General features: G+C 40.4%; 1 protein-coding gene across 3 annotated transcripts in view; it reads right to left on the reverse strand.

Annotated features, from left to right (window-relative positions):
* Positions 1-26,299, reverse strand: part of kmt5b (lysine methyltransferase 5B) — a 43,144-nt gene extending 16,845 nt beyond the window's left edge. For 2 of the 3 annotated variants that reach the window (XR_013577573.1, XM_078549156.1), the window contains exons 1-5: positions 25,750-26,299; positions 13,516-13,758; positions 9,268-9,421; positions 3,688-3,853; positions 1,605-1,714 (exon numbers count right to left, since the gene is read on the reverse strand). Coding sequence is in view for 2 of the 3 variants with exons in the window: in XM_078549156.1 (XP_078405282.1) it covers positions 1,605-1,714; positions 3,688-3,853; positions 9,268-9,421; positions 13,516-13,675 (590 nt within the window). In the remaining variant the exon portion in view is untranslated. The remainder of the gene's footprint in view (positions 1-1,604; positions 1,715-3,687; positions 3,854-9,267; positions 9,422-13,515; positions 13,759-25,749) is intronic. The other variant, XM_078549157.1, reaches the window with a different exon arrangement.
* Between the last annotated feature and the right edge of the window lie 1,226 nt (positions 26,300-27,525).

The following is a 27,525-nucleotide window of genomic DNA, read 5'->3' on the forward strand; positions in this document are numbered from 1 at the left end:
GTAACTAAAGAATACAAAGTGCTATATCATTAATATGCATGACCCAACAACCTAACTTGTGTGTGTTATGACGTTTCTTAGCATAATTACGGAAGAAGATTTTATATCTGCTGCTCAACTGCTTGGAACGATTAAAGTCAAAACTTCATTTCAAACTTCTAGCCAAAAAGTGGATTATTCATATACAAATCTCCTGACCTAACTTCGCCACTACTCGTTAACCATCTCTCCTCTGCCCCAACCTCATGGACAACTGCAAGGAGCTCATCGGCTTCTAATTGAGATCATTCGTTCAGTTGCCTCTGCTGCTTCCCCAGCCCTTCACCTTGCCCAAGCCAAATCTACCCTATTCTCCCCTTAATTTCTCTATCACTCATATCCTCCCTCAGATCACCTCAGCCATGGATTTACCCTTGCTCCATTGATCCTATTCCCTCAAATTAGACTCCACATCCCTTCTTGGTCCCCAAGCTGACGTTGAAAATTGCTCCTTTTCTTCCTGTACTGTCCCTCTCATTTACAAAATCAGTTATCGCCCCACTTCAAAAAAAAAATTAGATTGATCCCTCTGCCCTCGCAATCTATAACTGCCTTTTCCTCTCCAAGGTTCTTGAACTTGCACTGCCACCCAAATCATTAAAGCCCTCCCATCACTCTCTCCTCTTTCATGACACCTCTGAAAACCCATCTCCCTGAGGAAGCTTTTGGTTACCTCTGATAACATCCCATTCTTTGGCTGCACCTCTGTTAAATGCCCTCCTCTAAAAGAACTATATAAAAGCTAGCTGCTGTTGTGTATTTGACCTAACTTTAAGTTTTGATATTTCAGGTGTACAAATTTTCCATTTTTATAATATAATGCACATTTGTTCAATTGTGACGCCAATGGCAGAAATCAATTTATAAACTGGAGATCTTCAGCACACAAGGCCTTTCTTCAGCAACAATGATGATCCATGGGAGCCATGTATTTTGCCAGATTTTCCACGCTTTCTTCCACTGCCATTCTGCTGCAACCCATTATTTGTGTCTCATGATCACTTCCTTTTGCATTTCAGCATAACTATTTACATTTAAGCACTTCTGTCTTCCATCTCATCACAGAACACTATTGCTTTTTGCCTGCCATTCCCATCTCCACCATCGCAATCCTTTTCCTTTGGTTCTGCACTTGCTTAAAAGCTATTCAGCTGAAACATCTTTCAGTTCTGATAAAAGATCATTAACCAGAAATGTTAACTGCCTGATCTGTTGAAGGTTTCCAACAATTCTTTTATTTGTAATATGTAGCTATCAGTCTGTTTACAATCAATCAGTTTGATTGTTATGCCAAAGCAAAAGTGCACACACATGCGCACACACACACCCCTTGCAGGTGTAAAAGTAGCACAAATACTGCTTTCATTCTGTATGAAATGCAATAATTTAATTCCATAGATTCAGATTAGTTTTTGAAAAAAGTAGAGACCACAGGTCCTACCGCTGCTTTTATCTTTAATTCTTCCATGAGCATAGATTCACCATACCATGCCATGAGAGCATCAAAAATAAAATTACTACATATCTAAAATAAATCTATGACCTACAATTAGTCCACTTCTTACCATTCCCTGGTTGCAACTATCTTGGCTCCATTTTTCTCCGATGAATACCGATTACAAGGCAAGAGTTCAAATCCACTTTCGGCTGCAAACATTCTCAGATAAATGAAAACCTGCCCAAAATACATTAAACACTTTGTAGGTATAATGTTTACATTTATATAATAATCTTATACAGTTGCACTTGAGGAACAAAGTTGTGCTAAATCACAATTTCCTGTAAATGACAGATTCAAATATTCAATTGACAGATCATTGAACCATAACCCAGCACTGCAATGCACTTGTTGACTTTTGATTTGGCCCAAGAATTTATATCTTTCCACAGGGAATCGGACACATCATTATTTTCTAATTGCATTTAAAAAAATGGTCTCACCTCCCTTAAGATCTGGTGTTTCATGCAGCCGAACACTATACGTGAATTACAGGTAACCACTCCCACACAGTAATTCTCTTGAACCACATTTTATAGAAGTGCTTAGCAATGTTTAGATGCCCCAGTTAAATGACCAATCAGGAATCTTTACCATATCACATTTACACTGTTGTCATGGTCAAAGAATGTGTAATATATAGTCTAATGAGTTTGGAGCACAAGGGGGATTCTAGAGGCAGTAATCTCTTGCACTCCCCCAACCAAATTAACGGTAGCCATACAAATGGTCAAAATTGCAGAAAACTATAGTGGGAAATACAACAATTCCCTCTGCTGTTATGGGGCAAGATAATGCTACTGGTTGAATGGAACCTTATCAACTCCTCTGTTTTGTAAGAAAAAGGTACAAACCCACAATATTAATGACTACAGTTTAGACTGCACCCTTCTTAAGAGTATACATGGAAGACCATCAGTGGGCCTTGAACATGTAACAAAATTAGTTATCTACAAAACGAGATCATTTGCATCACCAACTGTGTTGTTGCCAAGAACGAACCTACATATATACAACCCACTCCACAGAAGTTTGTGCTGTGAGACTTCGCATACACCACAACATCAGCCTTCCTCGCAGCTAATATGACTGCTCCAAAACAAAGCTTTCCGTCAGCTCAGCTTGTCCAGAAGAGTTTTTCCTTTTAAAAAAGGTAGAATCATAGAATGATTACAGCACAGGAGGCCATTCCACCCATCATGTTTATGCCAGTTCTCTACAAGAGCAACTCAGCTAGTCCCACTCCCCAGTGTTTTTCCCATTGCCCTACAATTTTTTCCTCCTCAGGTAATTATACAATGCCCTTTTGAAAGCTATGATTGAATTGGCCTTCGCCACTCCCAGGCATTGTATTCCAGATCCTAACCAGTTTTCTTGACCCTTTCACCAATGGAAACAGTTTCAGTCCATCTACTCTGTCCAGACCCTCATGATTTTGAGCACCTTTATCAAATTTCCTCTCAACCTTCTCTTCTGAGAACAAACCCAGCTTCACTAATCTATACATACAAACTGAAGCCTCTCATCTCCAGAATCTTTTAAATCTTTTCTGCACCCTCACCAATGCTTTCACATCCTTCATAAAGTGTAGTTCCCAGAATTGGACTCAATGCCCCATTTGAGGCCAAGTCAGTGTTTTGTAAAGGTTCACCACAACTTCCTTGCTTTTGTACTATATGCCCCTATTTATAAACTCCAAGTTCCTGTATGCCTCATTAACTGCTATCGCAACATGCCCACCGGCTTCAACAAAATTCTATTCTAAAATATAGAACAGTTCCTGCCTAGCCAAAGGAGCTAGAGTAAATTGGGCCATATGGAAAATGCAGAACAGCAGGGTATACGAACATAGAACATTTTATTATTCAATAACAAAACAAGAACGCACACAAATATTTTACACAGAAGTCATTAGATTTCCAAAACTGTCCTCGTGAAATTTAACAGGAGGTTTATACTCAAGGTGCAATGCAGAAAATCTTGAAGGATTTGGAAGGCTTTCATGTTTCAATCAGACTTTTCTGTCAAATTGTATCAAAATGATGTTTTGGAGAGCTGGAGCACTTTGGATCATTTATACCCTTAAGCATACACAGTGCTCTCCTGGAAAATTTTTCATGAAAATAAACTTAAAAGAAAACTCCACGTACATGCTCCTTAAATAACTTTTCCTGACTTTTGTTTTTGTTGAGGAAATAGTGTCGCGCCCATTCTCCCGTTGTTAGTGCTTTGAAGGCTTTTTCTAAATTCTCCTTCTTCTTGAAATCCTCTATTACTTCTTTGAGGTCTTCCTGTCTTCCTTTTATGGGTCGAAATCTTAAAAAGGGCAAAAGAGAGTTGAACAATAAATTTTATGCACAGTATAAAGTTGCGTACAATATCAGTGATAATAATGAATTGAAAAGGCATTTGAAAGACAACCATTTTAAAATTAAACCATACAAGTATGTTGTACCATCTCTTTTATTAATAGTTACAACATATACTGCTTCCAGTCCTAAAGTCCATCTTGAACTAAAATTTTTAAACAAAGCATACTTCCAAGGATACCGAAGGAAGTAATGTTGGAAACTGTGGAGGCACGGGCATAATTTTCCAATCTTCCTTCAATATAACAGTGATGTCAGAGGGCTAGAGAATTGAAAATTTTATACCTTTGTTAAAAAAGAGTATTAGAGTAAGTCCAGCAACTATAGATTAGTCAATTAAACTTTGGTGGTAGAAAGTTTAAAAACGATAATTTGGGACATAATCAACAGCCACTTGGACAAATCTGGATTAATTAAGAAAAGCCAGCACTGATCTATTAAAGGCAAATTTTGTTAAATTAACTTCATTACATTTTTTGATGCAGTATTGGAGAGGGTTGATGAGGGTAATGTGGTCGATGTTGTGTGCGTGGACTTCTAAAAAGAATTTGACAAAGTGCCAAATAACAGACTTGTCAGTAAAGTTAAAGCCCATAGAATAAATGGGACAGTGAGAGCATGGATAAGAAATTGGCTGAGTGTCAGGAAACAGTAGTGGTGAATAGTCTGGAAGGAATATAGTGGGGTTTCCCAGGGGTCAGTGTTAGAACAACCGCTTTTCTTAATATATATTAATGACCCGGATTTGGGTGTGCAGGGCACAATCTCAAACTTTGCAGATGACAACACCTGGAAGTACTGTGAGCCTTGAGGAGGATAGTGATGTGTTTCGAGAGGAAATAGACAGACTGATGGAATGGGCAGAAAAGTGCTAGATGAAATTTAATGCCGAGAAGTGTGAAGTGCTTCATTTTGAGAATGAAGAGCGGCAATACAAAGCAAAGGGTTCAATTCGGAAGAGAGTAGATACACAATGATTAAAAAGGTGGCAGGGCAGGTTGAGAAATTGTTAAAAGTGCACACGGAGTCTTGGGTTTAAGAGTACAAAAACAAGGAAGTTATGAAGAACCTGTATAAAACACTGGCTCAGCTTCAGTTGGAACATCATGTCCAATTCTGGGCATCACACTTTTAGAAAAGATATGAAGGTGCTAATGGTTCAAATAGTCACTTGGTAGAATAGTGCTGAAAAGAGGCATGCTGTCGAAGCTTTTCTTCTTGCACTTATCGGGACAGAATTGCAAGAATACCAAATTTCAAAGGGAACAACAATTTATACTGCATGAGAAAAAAGTGCTGTTTGGTTGGCAAGTGGAAGCTGGTAGAGGTGTTGGCATGGAAAATGCATGAGGGAACAGTTTTCCCCCAAGCTTTTGTTTAAATTCAAACCAAGCAAGTCGACTCAATTGGTCGAGGCATTGCCCTGGTGCATTCCCATGCCAATGCCTTGACCAGGTCAATTTGTCTGGTTTGAATTTAGACAAAAGCTTGGAGGATAACTGTTCCCTGGTGCATTCTCCAGGCAACACCTCCACCAGCTCCCACTTGCCAACCAAAGAGCACCTTTTTCTCATGCAGTATAAATTGTTGTTCCCTTTGAAATTTGGTATTCTTGCAAACTCTGTCCTGATGGAGTGCAAGAAAAGCTTCAACAACATGCCTTTTGTCAGCAATATTAATGGTTCCAAGGATGAGAAACTTCAGTTACATGGATAAATTGGAGAAGTTGGGCTGTTCTCCTTAAGGAAGGGAAGGACAAAAGGAGATACAATAGGAGGTGGTGCTCAAAATCATTAAAAGGTCTGGACAGAGTAGATAGGGAGAAAAGGTTCTCATTGGCGGAAGAGTTGAGAACCAGAGGACATTGATTTTAAGGTAGTGGAAAAAGCAGCAATGGTTCAAATAAACTTTTTTTAAATGTAGAAAGTTGATAGGGTCCGGGATGCACTACCTGAGAGTATGGTGAAAACAGATTCAATTGAGGCTTTCAAAAGAGAATTGGATAACATCTGTAGAGGAAATATTTGTACGGCTACAAGGAAAAGGTGGGTAGTGCGACTAGATGAGTTGCTCCTGCAGAGAGCTGGCATGGACACAACAAACCAAATGGTCGTCTTTAGTGCTATAACCATTCTGTGATTCTATGAAAATTATGGTCAGAAGATTAAGTTAAAAAGCTTGAATTTTATCAAGTCCATTTATGTTGTTCTAGTCTTTGTAACAGTGAATGAAAAACTTGATAATTAATTAAAAAATCAGGTGCAATGTTCCCCTTTAAGCTGCATGGCCGCAACCTAGTTTCCACACAAGCGGTGCATGATTTGGCCCCTTTAAGCAACCACATGTGCAGGACTGCACAGAAAGTTTAAAGGACTCATGCACTTACAAAAATTATAAGGTACATTAATCAGGCATACTAGAAACCGCAGTGGCCTCAATTAGCTCACCCTTTAATATTCTATATTCAAACGAATACAAGCCGATGCAACCGATCATAATTTAACCCTTTTGGCCCTGGTATCATTCTAGTGACTGTGTTGCACATCCTCCAAGCCAAATACATCATTCCGGAATAGTGGTGCCTAGAACTGAATGCCGTACTCAAAATTGAGTTTAACCAAACATTTATATAACTGTAACATAACTTCCAACCCTTGTATTCCAAACTGCCACAATGTCACCATAGTGCCAATTGGTGAGGTGGGATGCCTTCAGTGCAATGCCTTTAAGTAAAAAGGAGATGATACAAAACAGGTGTATGATCCTAGACACCCACTGCATAGCTTATAAAAAGCTTTGCCTGAAAATCCTTTACTACAAAATACTATGGAAGACTACAGTGTAACAAAATGGCAGGGATACAATAAGGAATCTTGAAGGCCTGTTTCCCCCAGAACTCATCTAAGAATTTACCTCAAAAAATATTTCTGCACCTTAAATCGAGTAGTAGGGCAGGAAAGGCTGGTTAAAATATGATCAAGTGGAAGCTGAGAAGTGACATAACATGTTAAATGTAGAGAGCCAAGACAAAGACTTAAACATTGCTTGATGCCGTGCCCCTGTCAACATCTTGCACTCATGAGGAGCTATTCAAGATATATTGCAATATTAGATCCAGACTCTAGCTTTGGACAAGCTATGATGACCATGATCACAATTTAACTAAAGTTGCTTAATTAAGCAGGAGGCTAAACTAGCACCCGAGTTATTCATCATTGGGTTTTTTTTGCCAAGTTTCTTTCTCCCCCTCCTCCTTTTCTAATGACACTAACTCATGGTGGGAAGCGATACCACTGGCAACAGGTGCCTTTAGTACTGTGGCCAAGTAGCCATTTGTGACATGAAAGCCTTGGTTCACAGGTTATTTAAAAGTCAAACTTGATTTTGCGTTTATTATCAGGAGAAATAAGCCTGTCTAATTCTTTTCCATATGTAGGTTCAGCTACATAAGACCAATCAACACCAGCAGAATATTCTAATCAGCATAGGCCAGCAATCTAAAATGGGGCCTTTTGGTCTGTTTAACTTAGCTAACCACTTCCCTTACCAATTGACAGATCAAAGAAGTTATATTATGTAAAACTGATCCTCAACCCCTTAAATTCTAATTAAAATTGTAGAGTCATAGAAAACGATGGACAAAACATTTCATAAGATCTACCATTACGGGTAATATTAATAATCCCTCGGGAGATACACACAGATTATTTTACATTGGTAATCAAGTGCTGTTTAGACAACTATTACTCCTGCTTTTAAAACACTGTATAGAATAATCTTGTGCAGTTTTTCAGTCCAAGGTAGTCATCTAACAAAGGCTGGATTCCACCCACACCCAAGAAAGAATTGAGAAATGCAAGATGAGAATGCCATGTTCAAACATGTGCATTGGTCTCATTTGAAATGCTTTATTTTTATTAGTTTTTCCAGAAAATAGAAAACAATTTTCGATGCACAATTCTACAATTTAAAAAAAATAAACAGACTTCTCCATTGAAAACTAAAAGTGAAGTAGATTAACTGGTAGGCATTGACTGAAGAGAAGCAGAACATTCAGCCAGGCATCCAAGTAAACCAGCTGCATTTTCAGATACCATCAACTTTCCTACAACCATCTCAGCAGATCAGTTGCATTGAGGTATACAAGAGTAGTTAACAAGGACTCACCCTCAGTCGTTTGTCTTGCCACAAGAATGCACTTAGCACACTGAAGTTGAAGAACTCACCACATAGGAAAATGCCACAGTGCATCTTATTGTCAAGATGATGTACATTGCAAGAACAGCTTTGACTTACCATTTCTGTTTTACTTATCTGGTGACCTCAGGCATTCTTTTTGTAAATTATCGCCAGCGAACCTTCATCGTTGTGGGACACTTCATTTTAATTTGTCCCATTTCTAGCATCAAATGATCACGCATAAATGATTTGATTTTAATATTTTCTTCACCAAGTTTTTTTAAAAATTAATTGTGCAAAATACTAAACTTATTTTACCTTGCAGGTTATTCCTTTGTGCTCACCGTACTTTTCCATTGGTAATAGTCTTGCACATTTTCAATCGTTTCAATTTTGGCTGATATGTTTGGTGGGAGACCTCCAATTTATTATTTAAACACTTTTTAAAAAAAACACTGGGAAGAAAATAGTCAAATCTGCTTTCCTGTCCATTGTAGGTGGAGTTTTTTTTTTTGCTACCATAATTTATAACAATTGAAATGTAGATAGAGAAAACTGTTATTACCAAAACAAAAAAAAATAAAATAAAATTGTGGGACAGGTACTTTAACAGGTACCTTTTAACCATTTAATTTTTAAAAAGCTCAGCTTTTAAAATAACAAAGAGGAGGGGGAAAAAATGACTTGGATTTTGGAAGTAGTGAGGACTGAACCTACATACTGAACATTTTAAGTCACACAGCCCCATACAGCACTCGCCTCCCAATTAGGAGGTCGCGGGTTCGAGTCCCAGGACTGCCTGCTACTTGAATCCCCCTACCTCAAATCGGGTCAGTTTGGTCAGTTCTTGGCTAGGCTGCAAGAGCGTCGCGCAGAAGCGAGGCGTTCCATCTCGGGGGAGGTAGGAGGAACTGACATCGTCAGGCTCACCCCATTTCAGTCACACCTGCCTGCCAAACACGGAGCGTTACTGATGGCGGTCATCGAGAGGTCCGCGGCCCAAACCATCCCACCCTCCTGGTTGGAGGAGGATGTGAGGTGGTGAGCAACCTACAACAGGAAAAAAATGGGAGAAAAAAAAAAAAAAATAATTTTTGTATCGCATCCACAAATAGATTACAATTTACCGCTAATGCATCAGCAATCTATTTAGATTTGAAAACTGGAGTGGATGATACTTGCCTGACATACCTGGTGTTCATTTTGTGTGTCTGGAAACCCAGGTAGGGATCAAGGACTAAGCTTGTTGCTAGATCATCATTTTCACACAGCTCTTTGGCTGTCATTCCAGTGGAAGGTACATATCGAGAGCCATGGCCCTCAAAACCCATCATGCCTAAAAAAAAACATATTATGTTGGATGTACCTTAATTGGCATTTAGAAAAGGAATTTGCATTTATATAGCACTTTTCATGACCTCGATGTTTCAAAGTGCTTCACAGAAGCATTTTTGAAGTGTGGACAGTTTAAATAATCTTAAGGACGCTAGGTCGGAATTATTTTATTAGATTTGCCTATAAAGCTTGTTTATGCTGCAATAAAAATCTTGATTCAGCAAGTACTGCTGTACATATATTTATATTCATTAACAAGCCTTTCCTGTAAAATTTATTTCTCATTTCCATTGTCATTGCCATTCCTTGAATCAGCTTTCACATTTTTACAAATTGGGGTAAAAGTGTTCCTAATGATAGTTTTCCATTGTTTAATGGGATATTGTAAGAATCAACCGTATATACTTAGTGTCAATGATTGCCATTCATACCAGTCTCATGTTCTTTCAATACTCAAGAGTTCCACTTAGTTTCCACAAACTTTTAAATATCAGATTGTTGATATGGGTTTATCCATCAACAACATAAGGTCATCAAAAGGACAAGAAAGTCTCAACGAGTGCACATCCACTAAGGTCTATCATTTAAACTGTACAGAAAAAAATTCACTTCTTTCATAAAGATTATGCTTCTAAGCTGAAAATAAAATTCTTTTATGGGTTATGGGTGGTGCTGGCAAGGGCAGCATTTGTTGCCCATCCCAAATTGCCCTCAGGAAGATGGCAGTGAGCCACTTTCTCGAACCACTGCAATCCACCTGGTGCAGGAACACCCAGTGCTGTTAGGGAGGGAATACCAGGATCCAACAATACTGAAGGAACAATCATACAGTTCTAAGTCAGGATGGTGTGTGGCTTGGAAGGGAACTTGCAGATGGTACTGTTTTCAATTACATGGGGACATAGATTTAAGGTGAGAGGAGAAAACTAGAGAGGAGATGTGTGGGGCAAGTTTTTTTTTAACGCAGAGGGTAGTGAGTGTCTGGAATTCGCTGCCAGAGGAGGTGGTGGAAGCAGGTACGATAGTGGTGTTTAAGAGGCAGCTTGACAAATACATGAATAGGATGGGAATAGAGGGATACAGACCCCGTAAGTGCAAAATGTTTTAGTTGACGGGCAATAGGATTGACTCAGGCTTGGAGGGCTGAAGGGCCTGTTCCTGTGCTGTACTTTTCTTTGTTCTTTGGTCAAGCATTTGCTGCCCTCGTCCTTCTAGATGGTAGAGGGCGAGGATTTGGAAGGTGCTGAAAAAGGAACCTTGGTGAGTTGCTGCATGCATCTTGTAGATGGTACACGATGCTGCTACTGTGCGTCAGTGGTGGAGAGAGTGAATGTTTAACGTGGTGGATCGGTTGCCAATCAAGCGGGCTGCTTTGTCCTGGATGGTGTCGAGCTGTGTGTGTTGTGGGGGCTGCACTCATTCAGACAAGTGTAGAGTAATCCATCACCCTCCCGACTTGTGCCTTGTGGATGGTGGAAAGGCTTTGGGGAGTCAGATGGTGAGTTACTTGTCTCAGAATTTCCAGTCTCTGACCTGTTCTTGTAGCCAGCATTTATATGATTGATCCAGTTCAGTTCCTGGTCAATGGTAATCTCTAAGATGTTGATAGTGTGGGATTCACAATGGTAACACCACCGAATGTCAAGGGAGATGGTTAGATACGCTCATTGGAGATGATCATTGCCTGGCACTTGTGTGGCATGAATGTTACTTGCCACCTATCAGCCCAGGCCTGAATATTGTCCAGGTCTTGCTGCCTATGGACACGGACAGCTTAAGTGTCTGAGGAGTTGCAGATGGCGCAGAACCTTGTGCAATCATCAGCAAACATTCCCACTTCTGATCTTATGACAGAGGGGAGCTCATTGATGAAGCAGCTGAAGATGGTTGGGCCTAGGACATTACCCTGTGGAACTCCTGCAGCAATGTCCTGGGACTGAAATTATTGACCTCCAACAATCACAACCTTTTTGCTTTCTGCTAGGTATAACTCCAACCAGTGGAGATTTTGCCTTGATTCCTATTGATTTCAATTTTGCCAGGGCTCCTGGACAGCACACTCATGCCTTGGTGTCAAGGTGAGTCACCCTCACCTCCCCTCTTTTGTCCATGCTTGCACAAGGCTGTAAATGAGGTTAGGAGCCAAACCCAAACTGGCAGAACTCAACAGAGCATCACAAACAGTTGTTTTAGCTTGGTAAATTCCACTTAATAGCACTGTTGATGAAACCTTCCATCACTTTTCTGATGATCAAGAGGAGGCTGGATTGGGTTCATCCTGCTATGTGTAGATAGGACATACCCGGGCAATTTTTCATATTGTTGGGTAGTTGTACAGAAGCAGGGAGGAAAGGTGGTGTAGTGGTAATGTCACTGGACTAGTAATCCAGAGGCCCAGGTTAATGTTCTTGGGACATGGGCTTAAATCCCACCATGGCAGCTGGTAGAATTTAAATTCAATCAATTAATGTGGAATATAAAGCAAGCCTTATAATGATGACCATGAAATTATTTTAAGGATATAAATGCATTAGAAGCATTTCAGAGCAGGTTAGCGCAACTAATACTTGGGATGGGGGGTTATCTTAGGAGGAAAGGTTGGACAGGCTGGGCCTGTCTCCATTGGCGTTTAAGATTGAGAGGTGATCTTTTTGAATCATCCAAGATCCTGTGGAAACTTGACAGGGTGGATACAGAAAAGATGTTTCCCCTTATGGGAGACTAGAACTAGGGGACACAGTTTAAAAATAAGGTGTCTCCCATTTAAGATGGAGATGAGAAGACATTTTTCTCCAAGGGCTGTTAAATTCTGGAACTCCCTTCCCCAGAGGGTGGTGGAAGCAGGGTCAGTTTTTAAGACAGGGGTAGATAGATTCTTGGCTAACAAGGGAGTCAAAGGATATCGGGGTAGGTGGGATGTGGAGTAGAGGCCAACAAGGGAGTCAAAGAATATCAGGGTAGGTGGGGTGTGGAGTAGATGCCACAATCAGATCAGTTATGATCTTATTGAACGGCAGAGCAGGAACGAGGTGCCGAATGGACTACTCCTGCTCCTAATTCGCATGTTTCTATAGAACTGCTTGGTTAGGGGGTGTGGCTAGTTCTGGAGCACAAGCCTTCAATCATATTGCCAGGATGTTGTCAGCCTTTGTGACATCCAGTGCCTTCAGCAGTTTCTTGATATCAATGGAGTGAATCGAATTGGCTGAAGAATGGCATCTGTAATGCTGGGGACTTCAGGAGGACGCCAAGATGGATCATCCACTCAGCACTTTTGGTTGAAGATGGGTGAAAATGCTTCTGCCTAATCTTTTGCACTAATGTGCTGGGCTCCCCCATCACTGAGGATGGGGATATTTGTGGAACCACCTCTCCCTGTCAATTGTTTTAACTGTCCACCCCATTCACGACTGGATGTGGTAGAGCTCTGATCTGACTCACTGGTTGTGGGATCACTTGGCTGTCTATCTAATGCTGCTTCTGTTGTTTGGCATGCAAGTAGTCCTGTGCTGTAGCTTCACCAGGTTGACACCTCATTTTTATCTATGCCTGGTGCTGCTCCTGGCATGCTCTCTTGCACTCTATCGTTATCATCAAGCCAAGGGATCAACCCTGGTTCAACGAAGAGTGAGGTCACAGACTTTTGTTTAATACAATTCTGTTGATAGCTCACAGTGCCTCGTGGGTGCCCAGTTTTGAATAGATATGCTTTGAATTTATTTCATTTAGCACATCAGTAGTACAAACATGATGTGGGGTATGCTCGGTGTGAAGACAGGATTTCGTCTTTACAAGGATTGTGCGGTGGTCACTCCTACCTATATTGAACAGATGCATCTGCGACAGATAGATTGGTGAGGACAAGGTCCAGTAGCTGTAAATTATGTCCATAAAAAGCAGCTTGCATAATAGGAGGGAAACTAAAATTTATAGTTGAGTGCCCTAATCACATCTCCCAAAGATCTGTGGAAGTCTTTCACCCTCAACTCTTAACTTCTGAAATGCAGTGAATAAATTATAAACACATGTTATGATGGTTAATCAATTTGGTTTTGTTAATTTTTTGAGATTGGTTTTGAAATTTAAGTTACTTACGGGTGCTACGTTTTCCAAGTGCGATTCTTGTGTTGGCCCTTGAATTTCCCCTTCCAGAGTGTTGTAATTTGGTTTGACTCTGATGTTCACTGGACAACCTTCCCGCATTTTTCCTGCTGCCATTTACAAACATATTCCTCGTTTCGCCCAACCACTTCATACCCACAAACGACTTGAAGCTGTTGCATTTAGTCTACATCAGAACAAGGCAGCCTTTCTTTACAATATATTCTGATCTTCTCTCTGTTGAAGCAAATAAATTTTATTATTAGTACTGCAGTAACCAGGTAAGCTTGATAATCTGTAAAACTGGCATAGCAAATGCGTTAAAGGCTATTATAAATTACCCAGAAAAATTATTTGAACAGCTAAGAATTTTTTCGTCATGAATGTTCAGTGTTATCATAACTAATGTGTTATTGCTAAAAACAGCCAGGTCCAGTTTTAATGCCCATCTAGCACTTTTTTCCACTGTCAAAGACAGTTCATCAAATTTCCTAAACACCATGGTGTACAACTGTGACTTTAGAGCTGGAACTTACAACTCTTCAGTTTACTAAGGGTTGAACATTAGGTTAAGTTCAATTTCACTGTGCAAGCAAGTAACAGTGAAGTGCCTCTTCAACATTTACTGTTCCTAACAGTGAAATGAAGCAAAGTAATACTAGGAACTGGCAGTAATGAAAACAGTGAAAATTGCAAACTGCACACATAAACAATATGGTAGATCTAATGGAAAAAGTAACCATTAAGAGGAGGGATCACTTGGAGATATAAACTGTAAACCTTGAGATTTACAACTGATTAAATTGGCGAGCTTCTACACTTTAAGTACCAACCTAGAACTCAGTTCAAGGTAATCATGTTTTTTTTGTTACTCTCTATAGGCATTACCATCACTGAATCCCCCACTATCAACATCCTGGGGTTACCGTTGACCAGAACTGAACTGGACTAGCCATATAAACACTGTGGCTACAACAGCAGGTCAGAGGCTAGGAATCCTGCAGCAAGTAACTCACCTCTTGAATCCCCAAAGCCTGTCCACCATTTACAAAGACACAAGTCAGAAGTGTGATGGAATACTCTCCACTTACCTGGATGAGTGCAGCTCCAACAACATGCAAGAAGCTTGACAGCATCCAGGACAAAGTAGCCTGCTTGATTGGCACCCCATTCACAAACATTTACTCCCTCCATCACTGATGCACAGTGCAGCAGTGTGTACCATCCAGAAGATGCACTGTAGCAAATCAAGCCTCCTTCAACAGCACCTTCCAAATCTGCAACCTCTACCACCTAGAAGGACCAGGCAGCAGATGCATGGGAACACCACCACCTACAAGTTCCCCTCAAAGCCACACACCATCCTGACTTGGAACTATATCGCCGCTCCTTCACTGTTGCTGCGTCAAAGCCCTGAAACTCCCTTTCTAACAGCACTGCGTGTGTACCTACACCACATGGACTGCAGCAGTTCAAGGCGGCGACTCACCACCGCCTTCAAGGACAATTCGGGATAGGCAATAAATGTGGCCTAGCCATCGACACCCACGTGCCATGAAAGAATAAAAAGATTCCAAAACTATGTATCTATCTTGCTATATTGCCCATACACCCAAAATGCTTTACATTCCTCTGAAATTGGCGTCAGCATCTGTATCACATGTTTACTATGTTAAACATTTACTATGTCACACATATGCATGCACAGGAAAACTGGCAGTACTCCTAGCTTTTTGAAATCAGTTCCCAGCAAGTGTTATGTCAATATAATTTTTTTGGGTATAAGCAACAAATTACACCATTTTTCTCCCAAGTGATAAACCTCCATAACCATAAATACTGCAATGTCCCATAGATTTGAATATTGTTTCAAATCTGCTTTGCAGACATCATAACACAATAAGTACTGAGAACTGAGTAATACAAAACTCCTGGAAAGTAAATGTCACTCATAACCAAATCACTTTTTGAATCGAGTACAAATCCAGGCCAACACTCCAGTGCAGTCCTGATGGAATGCAACACTGTTGGGGGTGCAATATTTTATAGGAAACATTAAAATATGGTCTTGTCTACCCTCAGATGTAAAAGATCCCATGCCCTATTTTGAGCAGTAGGGGAATTGTCCCTGGTGACCTGGCCAATATTTATCCATCAACTAACCATGCTGTGAGCATATTGGCAGCCACGTTTACCTTTTCCAGTGAGAACCTTCCCAAATTATATTATTGCTTTTCATAAACAATCCCTCCAACCCCTCAATCATTTTGGTTGATCTCTTCTGCATCTTTTCAATACCGAAAATACCCTTTTTGTAACGTGGTGACCAGAAGTGCACACACATCAATCACATAAGGCAATCTCTGATCACTTCCCTGTATCACACTCCATCCACATCCTTCTCCCTGTTCCAACCCTACCTCCTGTTAGCTGCCAAAACTATCCACCAAATCACTTACAGCTGAACTTTCAAAATCCTAACTGCCTGGCCTTTGACCACAACATCACTGCAGCTACTGGTTTGCTCAATCACACCCTCACCTCCCCATTTGATGTCATGGGCCCCCAACCAATTCTCTCACTCTGGCTGTTCCCTCAGTATGGCCCTCATTTCCACTCAAGTCCAAGAGAAAAGATTTGAATGGATATAACTGACAACCGGTTTAGCTCTTCCATCCAGGAATGCAAAGATAACCCCCAGTTTCTTTTCTCTACTGCAAACTGTCTTTGTAAAACCCTCTCCCTTGTTCCCTCCATACCCACATCATTAAGTATAAGGAGCTTATGGACTTTGTCACTAAAATCAAAACCATCCGAGCAGCTACCTCTGCTGCTTCTCTTCCTTCCACTTGCCCACCTGGCCAAAATTACTAATGCTTCCCAGTCCTTGCCCTGAACTCATATCTCCCTCGCTCTGATCTCCTTTCATCCACGAGACCCATCTCCTGCTCCCTTGACCCTATTACCACGACACTGGTGATCACCCAACTTCCTTTCCTGGTCCCTTTGTTAACTCAGAACCATTAACTATCTTCAGGTCTTGCCTGCTCTCCTTTAAATCTGCCATCATCACCTTGCTCCTCAAAACAAAGCCAAACCTTCACTGCTCTGATCTTGCAACTACAGCACCGTCTACAACCTCCCTTTCTTCTCTAAGGCCCTTGAATGTGTTGTTGCCTCCCAAATCCTGAACCGCATGAATTGAATCCTTCCAATCAGGATCACGCCTCCGCCACAGTACCAAAACTGCTCTTAAAGTCTCAAATGGCATCCTATGTGACTGTGATAAGGGCAAGCTATCACTCCTTGTCCTCACCACCTGTCTGCAACCTTCAACATGGTTGACTATCCTTGTCCTTCTCTGCCTCTCCACACGCTTTCAGCTGAATGGGATTGTGTTGACCCGGTTCCATTCTTATTTATCTAATTATAGACAGGGAATAACCTATAATGGTTTTTCTTCCAGCTTCCCCATTGTTATCTTTGGTGTCCTCCAAGGATCCATCCTTGGCCCCCTTCTATTCTCATTTTCATGCTCCTCCTCATGGATATCAGACAAAAGTAGTGTTAGTTTTCACATGTACACAGGCAACACCCAGTTCTATCCCACCACCATCTCTCCCAACTCCTCCAGCATTGCAAATTATCAGCCTGCTTATTCAACATCTAGTGCTGGATGAGCAGAAATTTCCTCCAATTAAACAGTGGGAAGACTGAAGCATTATGAGTTCCCATTACAAACTCCATCCCCGAGCTATCGACTCCATTGCTCTGCTCTCCCTAACAACCATCTGAGGTTGAACTAGACTGTCTGCATCCTTAGTGTTATATTTAAGCCCAAGATGATCTTCCAGCCACATAACTGCACCATTACTACACCTCTGTAACACTGCTCAACTCAGCCGCTATCTCAGGTCATCCACTGCTGAAATCCTCATTCATGCCTTTGTTACCTACAGACTTGACTATTCCAATGCACTCTTGGCCAACCTCCCACATTCTATCCTCTGTAAACTTGACATCAGCCAAAATTCTGCTGATCGTGTCCTTACGCGTACCGAGTCCTGCTGATCCATCATCCATGTGCTCGCAGACCTACACAGGTTACCGTTCAAGCAACACCTTGATAAACTTCTCATCTTTATCAAGTCTTTCCTTGGCCCCACCTCTCACTATCTCTAATCTCCACAGCAACCATCATCACCACCATTACTCAGAACCCAATCCTGGTTAGAGATCAAGATCCGCCCACGGGACTCCTGTACTACCTGTCTGGTCCTCCTAGTCTGTTTGACGGTCGTCCATCCCCTGTCTGACTATGCAATCTTAATCTGCAGAATAACAACCTCCTGGAATGTAGCAGGTTTAGCAGCATCTGTGGAGAGAGAAACAGAGTTAACGTTTTGAGTCCGTATGACCCTTCTTTAGCTGTGAAGAAGGGTCATATGTGCTCGAAATGTTAACTCTGTTTCTCTCTCCACAGATGCTGCTAGATCTGCTGAGTTTTTCCAGTATTTTCTGTTTTTGTTTCAGATATCCAGCATCCGCAGAATTTTGCTTTTATCCTGGAATGTAGCTCTCAGCCTTGTGGATGTACTGCAGCAACATCAGTTGCTGCTCAAGGTGGGAAATCCAGAGTTTGGAATCCTCCAGCATGTGGTTGTCTAGGACACAAACAGCACCCTAGAGTTTCTACACAGCACAGGATCTGCATTTGATGGGACCGAGGTGCCCTGCTACACTTCTATTTATTGGACTACTACCTAAACCTACCAGAAATAAAACTTAAGGCTTTATACATCACTTCGCTCCACACTTCATATCTTTCTCCATTCTCACTTAGCACCCAGCTCCATTTTTGTAAATCTCAACATCAAGCCTCTTCTTTTCCACAACTAGTGCAATATGGGGAATCCTTGGAGAGCTTGAGATAAATCTCAATCCCAGCATAAAGAGCATTACTACTGGCCAGGTTAGCTCCTCCACAAGATCAAAACCTTCCAGCACCTAGCTGATAAATACTCCCCCTCATCCAACTAGATTTGTTCGGGTAAATTTATATAAACCAAGCACTCCTTTGAGGCTTAGCAATGCTTAGCAAACTCCAAGACAACCCCCTTAGACCAATTCAGACTCAAAGTTGCAAAAACATAGAATTCTGCCTTGGTGAGAAATGAAGTGCTTAAAGGGAGGCCAAGAATAAGACTTGGTTGCCAGCAAAAGTAGGAAACTATAGAATCAAGTTTTCATAAATACTGCAAGCAGAAAAACTCAACAGCCAAACAGATCAAATCAAAAGACTTACATTCACATAGCATCTTTCAAGACTTCTGCACCTTTCAAGACTTCTGGACACCCTAAAGTGCTTTACAGCCAATTAAGTACTTTTGAAGTGTGGTCGCTGTTGTAATGTAGGAAAAGTGGCAACCAAATCCCACAAACAGCAATGTAATAATGACCAGATCTTTTTTTTCTCACTGATGTTAAGGAATTACTGACGTTGATTAAGGAATAAACATCCACCAGGACACCAGGGGTAACTCTCCTTGTTTTTCAAAAGAGTGTTGTGGAATCTTTAACATCCATATGAGCGAGTTGACGAGGCCACTGTTTCATGTCACATTTGACAAATGAATGTATCCCACCCAGCACACAGGCTTCAACTCTCCAAAGAATTGGAATTAATGGCCAAATAAAAATTAACTGTGTTCAGGTGTGAAGTGCTGTACGCTTCCAGCATTTTTACAAATATCTCCAACATGCACAGTTCTACTATGTTCCTACCCTGGTGTAAAAAAGAAACAAACAGCTGTTAAAGATAGATCATCAAGGCCATGTTCTCCTTGAAGCCAATCCCCCACCGGCTTGATCTGATCAAAGACCCCTGTGTGATTTGTGGCATTAAGAAATAATCTTGCCCTAAACTACAAAGCACCTTTGAGATTAAACAACTATAGCATGTCCTCAACTTAAAGCTACAGAAGTAACAAGCAGCCTGGACCTCTTCCCAAGATCTATACAAGACCCAAAACAAACATTGTAGCACATCCACAGAGGGACGGGCAGTGTAACAGGTGAGAAAAGATGAATATAACAGCACACAGTTGCGTCAGATGCCCTATTCTCTCCACTACTGACCACCTGCCATCATCGCCATCACTTTACTCTCCCATTTCCATTGCCCTCTTTTATATAAAAGAACCTGTCCCATATTTAACATCTTTCTTGACCTTAGGATGTACCAAACACATTACAGCCAATAAAGTACTTTATTGAAATGAAGCCACTGTTGTAATGAGTCCCACCTCTGGCCTCTATGAACCTCTCCCATCAACCTCTAGCCACTGAACAGCCTTAATGGTGTGCAATGTTCATTCACCGTCCCTTTCCCTTTCAAATCCAACATAACCTCTCTCCCCAAAAAGTTCATTTGGTCTGTACACCCATCCCACCTCAAAATGCTGTCCCAGCTCTAACTTCCACTTAACTAATAGTACTTGAACACTTTGTTTCCTCTTGGCCTCTCCGTCAACTACCTATTTGAACTCTACAGTCCAGTTTGCATCCTGCCCACAGCACTGGGATCATCTTCACCAAAATCAATTATATCTGATGTGGCTACAACCTTTCTTGATCACTCTGCAGCATTCAACATAATCAAACCCATCATCCTCCTCTACTGCCTTTACTTCATGGTACCTCAGCGAGGCTTCCCTCCGTCATTTGACAATTACTTGTGCTGAAGTATCTCCTGAAACAGCTTTGTCCCAAATTATTACATTATAACTTTAGAGTTCCCCAGAGATTCCCTATTGATCCCCTCCTCTTCCACATCCATCCCATGATTCAGAGGCAGGTTCCACATGCACTCTGAAGATATCTTGCTCTAGCTGTCCAACACCAACTTCAGCCTACACCTCAAGCTACCATGACTATGTTTGATATAAAATTGTGGATGTCAGAACTTGCCACAAATAAGCATCAGGAAGATTGAGCGAATAATTTCTGGCCAAACCAAATACTTGTGCCCTGGTTATCAACTTTGTCCCGTCATCAGCATCTACTGTCTCAAGCCCTTTAAGAATTTTATATGTTGCAATTAGATCACTTCTCATTCTTCTAAACTCCAAGGAATAATGGCCCAGTCTACTCATTTTCTCCTCATAGGACAATCCCCCTCATTCCAGAAATCAGCCTAGTGAACCTTTGTTGCACTCTCTAAGGCAATTATATCTTTCCGTCGGTAAGGAGACCAAAGCTGCACACTTTCAGCTAATGGGATACTAGTGATCAGTGCTCTAAGGCTCACATTGCAAAATTCACCCCATCATAATCTAAATATTTACTATATTGTATACACAACAATCTTTTAATTACAAATTTGACAGCTAAGACTGATTGTTCCCTCTCATTTTTAATTTTTTTTTGGCTACTGCAGAATGCTTCTTTCTAACAAATTTAGGAATAAGTCAATCTGCCCCCGATAATTCAAAGTGCTGAAACAATTTTATAGCCAGTAATTTAAAATTAAGCAACACAAATGACATAAGGTACTAAGTTCCTACCTCATATCAGCTAATTCGAGTTAAGTGTCTTATAATAAAATCCACCTGTCTTAATTCTAAGGCAATCAAGCCCGATAACAACCAAATTACCTCAATATTTCCAAGTTAAAAAAAAGAATCATTACAGGATTTAGGAAAAGTGGATTAAATTGTTTTCTTTCATGGAATGTGGGTCTGCTTGCAAGGCCAACATTTACTGCCCTTAATTGCATTTGTATTGAGCGGCTTACTAGGCCATTTCAGAGGGCGGTTAAGAGTCAACCATATTGCTGTGGGTCTGGAGTCTCATGTAGGCCAGACCAGGTAAGTAGCAAACCAGATGGGTTTTAATAATTTCTTGGTTAATAGAGGCTAGCTTTCAATTCCAAATTTATTAATTGAATTTAAACTCCAGTTGCCATGGTGGGATTTGAACCTATGATCATTAGTCTGGACCTCTGAATTACTAGCCCAGTGACATTACCAGTACGCCACTGTCTCCCCTGAATCACTGCTTATTACACTAAATGTATATTTCCTTAGGAGTCACTCCTTCGTCAAAGTAACGTGGGAAGTTGTAATGCATTACTAAAGAGTATACTGACTGGATAATTAAACATGCAGTGGTGAAGCAGAATCAGTGTCCCCCAGTGGTAACACAATCTTATCAGATTATTCAGCAAAGATATTTTATTGAAACTCTAGTAACAAGTGATCTCCATACATTTTATATTTTCTGAAATTCTCTCTGTATACACTTGCTTTATCAGGATAAATAGACCATATTTCTGTCACAGATCTCCAGCGTCAGCCATCCTTTATGTTTTCTCATGGCACAATGTTGTTTATAACTATACTTCCTCATCATGATAGGACAGTTGTATGTTCATAAACAGAAACCAGGTGAAAGGGGAAGTTTTTTTGAAGTCATGGTTTATATGTTTCTCTAAGTAACAGATGACTGAAGAGGAAGTTTCTCTAAAATTGTTTGCAGGGGTTTGTGTTAATCACAAACACAAGCAGTGAACTATATGTCATTCATTCATTCACTGCTTATAGGGCTTGACTATGCACAAATTCAGTGCTTTTTTGGTACATAATACGTCAAGGTTTGGCTTTAGAGGACATCCACAAATGCAGCTAATGTTTTCTTTTAAACTGGAAAATTTTATTGCTGTTTTCAACTTTAATAGTTGTCCTCATCATTAGATATCTTGTTCCACATAGACATATAGCAATTCAATGTTTATAATTTCAATTAATTGAGAACAAGAAAATCATTGCATGTTCATAGTATTACTGAACAGTCTAAGAAACCACTTTTAAAAATATTATAAACAGAAGCTTACTTTGCTGCAAGAATATAAGCTTCTTCATACGTCACACACCTCCCAATTCTCAGATATTGATAACATTTTTATTCCAGCAAGTTCATGAAAAGCTATTAAAACTCAGATGGCTATTAGCACAACCTATTAACTTTCAAATGTACTTTTTAAGCACACACCTGTTGAAGTTACAGTAACTAAAGAGTACTAAAGCAACATTAAATGATATTTATATGGACATTGCTCTGAATAACTATGTATTCATTACTATAAAGACATCGCAGTTTATTTAAAGTTAAAAAATGTATAGAAACAGAAGGCCATTCAGCCCCTCAAGTTTGCTCCATTTTCAATGAGATCATGGCTGATCTGCACCTTAGCTCCATTTATCTTCCTTGGTTCCATATCCTTTTTATAGCCTTGGCTAATAAAAATCTATCAATCTCAGGTTTTAAATTATTAATTGAGCAAGCAACTTTTGTTGTATACTGTGTAGGCAAAACATGCCACTGAATTTGCACACAAGGTCCAACAAATAGCGAATGAATGAAAAACCATGCTACATTTCTGATGGGTGCTGGTTGAAGGTGAAGAAAATTGCTTGGGCACTGGCAGAATTCGCTCTTCCGTGAATAAGATGATGGAATCTTGTACTTCCACCCAAGCAGGAACACTGGTTTTTGACTTAACATCTGATCTGCAAGTCAGCACCATTAATACATACGTCAGTTCTGTTACTGAAAGATCAGTGTGTGATCAAGTCCAAAGTGGAGCTTGAACACAATCTTTTAATTCAGAGGCAAGTACTGCTAATTGAACTAAACTGACATTCTACATTGAGGAGTTTGTATTTGTCTACCTGCTTAACTAGTATCCAAATTTGCATCCTCAACAATTCAATGCGTGAAGCATGTGTTTCACATTTCATAATCACTAGCCAACTCAACATAAAGGAACGCCAAATAAACGACAAATACTAGGCCATTACTGAACATCAGATTTTCCACAATGATATCTATATAATTAAAACTCTAACATCTCAGGATGCAGCTTTCAAAATGACATCATCTATATATAAAAAAAGACTTGCATTTATATAATGCCATTCACAACCTCAGGACATCCCAAAGCATATTACAGCTAATGAAGTTTTTTTGAACTGTGGTCACTCTTATAATGTAGGAAATGAGATAGCCAATTTGTGCTCAGCAAGCATCCACACAATTTGATAATGACCGGATAATCTGTTTTAGTGATGTTAGTTGAGGAATAAATGCTGCCCAGGACGCCATGCTATTTTCCCCAAATACTGCCATGGATCTTTTACTTCCACCTGAAGAAGCATATTTGGCTTAACATCTCATCTGAAAGATGGCTCAACAGTGCAGCACACCCTCAGTATTGCACTAGAGTGTCAGCCTGAATTATATCTCAAGTCTCTGAAGTGAGTCTTGAACTTACAACTTTCTGTTTCAGGTAAATGCTACCATTGAGCCAAGGCCAGCAATAATTCCTAGTTCTTATAAGACAGATACATGAAGATAGGATATTTGGTCCATCACACTCATCAATCCAGAAGGATCCTAATTAATACCACTCATTCATCACAAGCATTCAACTATTCTTTAAATCATTCCAGTACCTTTCCCAAAAGTCAATTCCATGTAATTACTCTGGATGCATTCCTTACTCTCTGGAAGCTTTCCTGAGATCAGTCCTAAATATGCTTCTACGATTATCCTATGGTTTAGGTTGTAGCTGTCAGATTTGTATGTTCTACAGTTTACTCATGTACAAACCAAAGATCTTTTAAATTGTGGAATAAAAAATTGCTCGTCTTTGCTGATAATTAAATCCTCTGTCACAAACAGCCTTGCAGCCTTTCTTGAACGGACTTCAGTGTTTAACTATCTTCCTTGCTTTTCAGTGACAGAACGCAGCCTTCAATAGGTGGTCTGACCAAGCATCAAGTTTAAGCATGACTTTCTCAGGCTGCGCTACTTCTGGCTATTGTAAAGTCTCCAAGCTAAATTGGATATTACATACCCCAAATTTAATGTTAACTCAAACTGGCGCAAAATGCATAAAACACCACACTTTTCATACATGTTCAATTCCATGTTTGCAAAAAAATTCACTCCACTAGGAACCACCAATGCTTCACCTCTTATGTTCTTTATTACATAGCAATTTATTTAGATATTGGTTAGACACATAAGACATTGAAGTACACCTTCAAGAGTTGATCGGATCTACCATATATCGCAGTTTTAGAGTCAGGGATAGAAAGCGATGATACATTCCACATATATTCAAAACATAGCAACACTTCCAAGAAAATAAACGAAGGTCACGGGGAAATTCTCTCCAGCATTCACAAAGTTGGCTCACCTACTGCAGAAGGCGGCAGAAAACACCTTGTAGGCATTGCCCTGTTGTATAAATATACTAAGAGATCAGACAACATTGCTGACTACACCGTACCATGCCGGTTCTTTACTACAACAGTTTTTTTTTTACCCTTGACCTCAACACGAATCACAGACGAACCAACGTCGAGTTTGCAGCTCTCTCTCCCCCTGAGATAACTCACCGCCCCCTTCCGACTGAAATGGAAAGGAGCCCTCAGCAACAAAACCTAAAGCTAGTTTCTGGACACTTCACAGCAAGTCGAAAGAAACACGGGAAGGGAATAAAATCCCACACGACCATATTTTACATGCAACTGCCCCGTTAAAATGAAAAAGAATGTTGAAAAAGAAAAAAAAACTCGAACTTAATGACTGAGTTAGCAGCATTTAATCCTATTTTCCAAAATGACATGTTTCCCTTCTCCTCCACCTGGCGGCGCGTGTTTCTTTAAAATTGATTAGTCTCTTTAAATCATCAAGATATATATGAATATATAGATATTTATGACAATGGTTGTAGAAACGTAAACTTACATCTGTCGACAGGACACAGAATAACACAACACGCAAGAACAAAAAAAAATCAGTTTAAGTAAAAAAAAAAGTTACTGTAGAAACAAATTGTAGCTAAAAGGCAGACGATGGGAACTGAAGTTAAAACCGGTTCCATTTTGTATGACCAGGGGGAAGAGAGTAAAAAAAAGGGAAAAAAATATTCAGGCCGAAAGGAAAGCCTGGGCATAAACTCATCCCCTGGAAACAGGCTCCCTTCCCTCGCTCCCTCCCCTCGACACTGGCGTCGAAAACAATCCCCCACTCGTTCAAGAAGCGGCAGCAAAATAAAAAACCCCCCCAAAAAAAAAAGTCGCAAGAATTATCTTGTTTAAAACACACACAAACAAACAAACAAACAAACCCAGCCACCATTTCTCACACCTTCCTTACCCCAACTTGACTGCTTTCTGCGACCAGACGGGGCCAACATCAACACATTAAAGTCCGAGTCGTCCTTTTTTTTTCTTAAATTTTTTTTTGGGAGGGGGGGTGGGGGCGGGGGGGGGTAGGGGGGGGGGGTTGTTTAAAAAAAACACAAACAAACAAAAAAAATCCACTCGTTTTTTTTTCCAAATCTTTTCCCCCTCTCTCTCTCTCTCTCTCGCTCTCTGTCGCTTGCTCCCTCTCTCTCTCTTTCCTCAAGACGAGCCGGGAATCTCCGTCCAAATTTGTAGGGCAATTTCTAGAAAATTAACATTATAATCCAACATGGCGGCGGCCGGCGGGCTGACAGCGGCTCCCGCAGCGAGTGGCAAAATAATCCCGCAGCCTCTACCCCCCCCTCCTACTCTCTCTCTCTCCTCCTCCTCTCCTCCTTCCCTCAAACAACACCAACCCACCTCCTTCCTCCCCACCCCCCCCCCCCCAAAAGAAAAATACAACCCCCAACAGGACAATACACACAGCAACCCCAACAACTAGCCTTCCGCCCACAAACACCCAGAAGAAAAGGGATTTTGCTTTTTTTTTAAAACCGAGCCAGGGCGCGGCTGCCTTTTTTTTTAATTATCAATTTAAATCCCCTCTCATCCAACCCGCGGATGTATACAAAAAAAAAGTCCCTCTCTCTCTCTCGCTCGCTCGCTCTCTCTCTCTCTCCAAACAATTCATTTCCCTTTAACATCGCACCATGATGACAAGATAGCTCATCTTCATGCTCCAGCTCCTCTCCACTTTCCATTAATACATTTTTTTTTTGGAAGAAAAAAATATAGATATGTATTTGAAAAAAAATAAACCAGGGCTTATTTTTTTTATTTTTACACACAGCATTACAACAGAATACTCCCATTGCTACATTTGGGAACTGGAGCCAACGAAGCCTGGGTTATGTTCCGTTTTTAGTGTGTTTTGTCGTGTATTATTTCTCCCTCCCTTCCCACCCAGCCACCCACAAAAAAAAAGCTGTTGGTTTGTACTATTGCAAAAGTAAATGAAACCCCTCGGCAGCTGTCCCGTGGGGGAACCAGGATTTAGAGGGAGGGCCGATCAATTATCACAGCTACGAAAGTCTACCAGAAACAAGGGGTTTTTGTCCTTACGTTATTGACAGAATTAAAATTAGAAGTTATTTCAAAGTCACGCAATTACTGTGACTAAAGCAGCTCACACGCTTAGTCATCGGCGCTACTGTTACATCTTACAGAATGGACCCTGTTGTGGGCTTTAAAGTGACATTGAGGTATTTCACATAGGATTTGGTCTAATTTTGATAATGTATTATTAAAAATAAATATTACCTCTTTATGGTTTCATTGTAAAGTTGCTGTCAGTTTTCAAATATTCATTTCATTCATATCTTCCACGATGTGCCTTGAAGTTACTGGAACTAGTTTTAGAACAAAAGGAATAGCATTTTTCTCTTCCCCTTCTGTACTGGAACCCCTAGTAAAGTTAGAGGAAATCAATCAATGGAGAGGTCGATCGAAATAAATTATTCCATACATTCAAAAAAAAGTGCAATATTTATCTGAATTAGGCAGACAGATGATGAAGAGGCTTATAATGTTGTAAAGAATAGAAGAGAGCCTGAAGATTGAGAGCATTTTAGAAACAGAAAAGGGTGACCAAAAAGATCAGAATCATAATTGATAAAAAAGGGAAAAAAAGAATGAGAACAGACTAGCCAGGCATATGAAGGATGTGAAGGCATAGGAGAGATTGCAG

The sequence above is a fragment of the Cetorhinus maximus genome, chromosome 9 (genome assembly GCF_964194155.1).
Source record: "Cetorhinus maximus chromosome 9, sCetMax3.hap1.1, whole genome shotgun sequence".
Taxonomy (NCBI): Eukaryota; Metazoa; Chordata; class Chondrichthyes; order Lamniformes; family Cetorhinidae; genus Cetorhinus; species Cetorhinus maximus.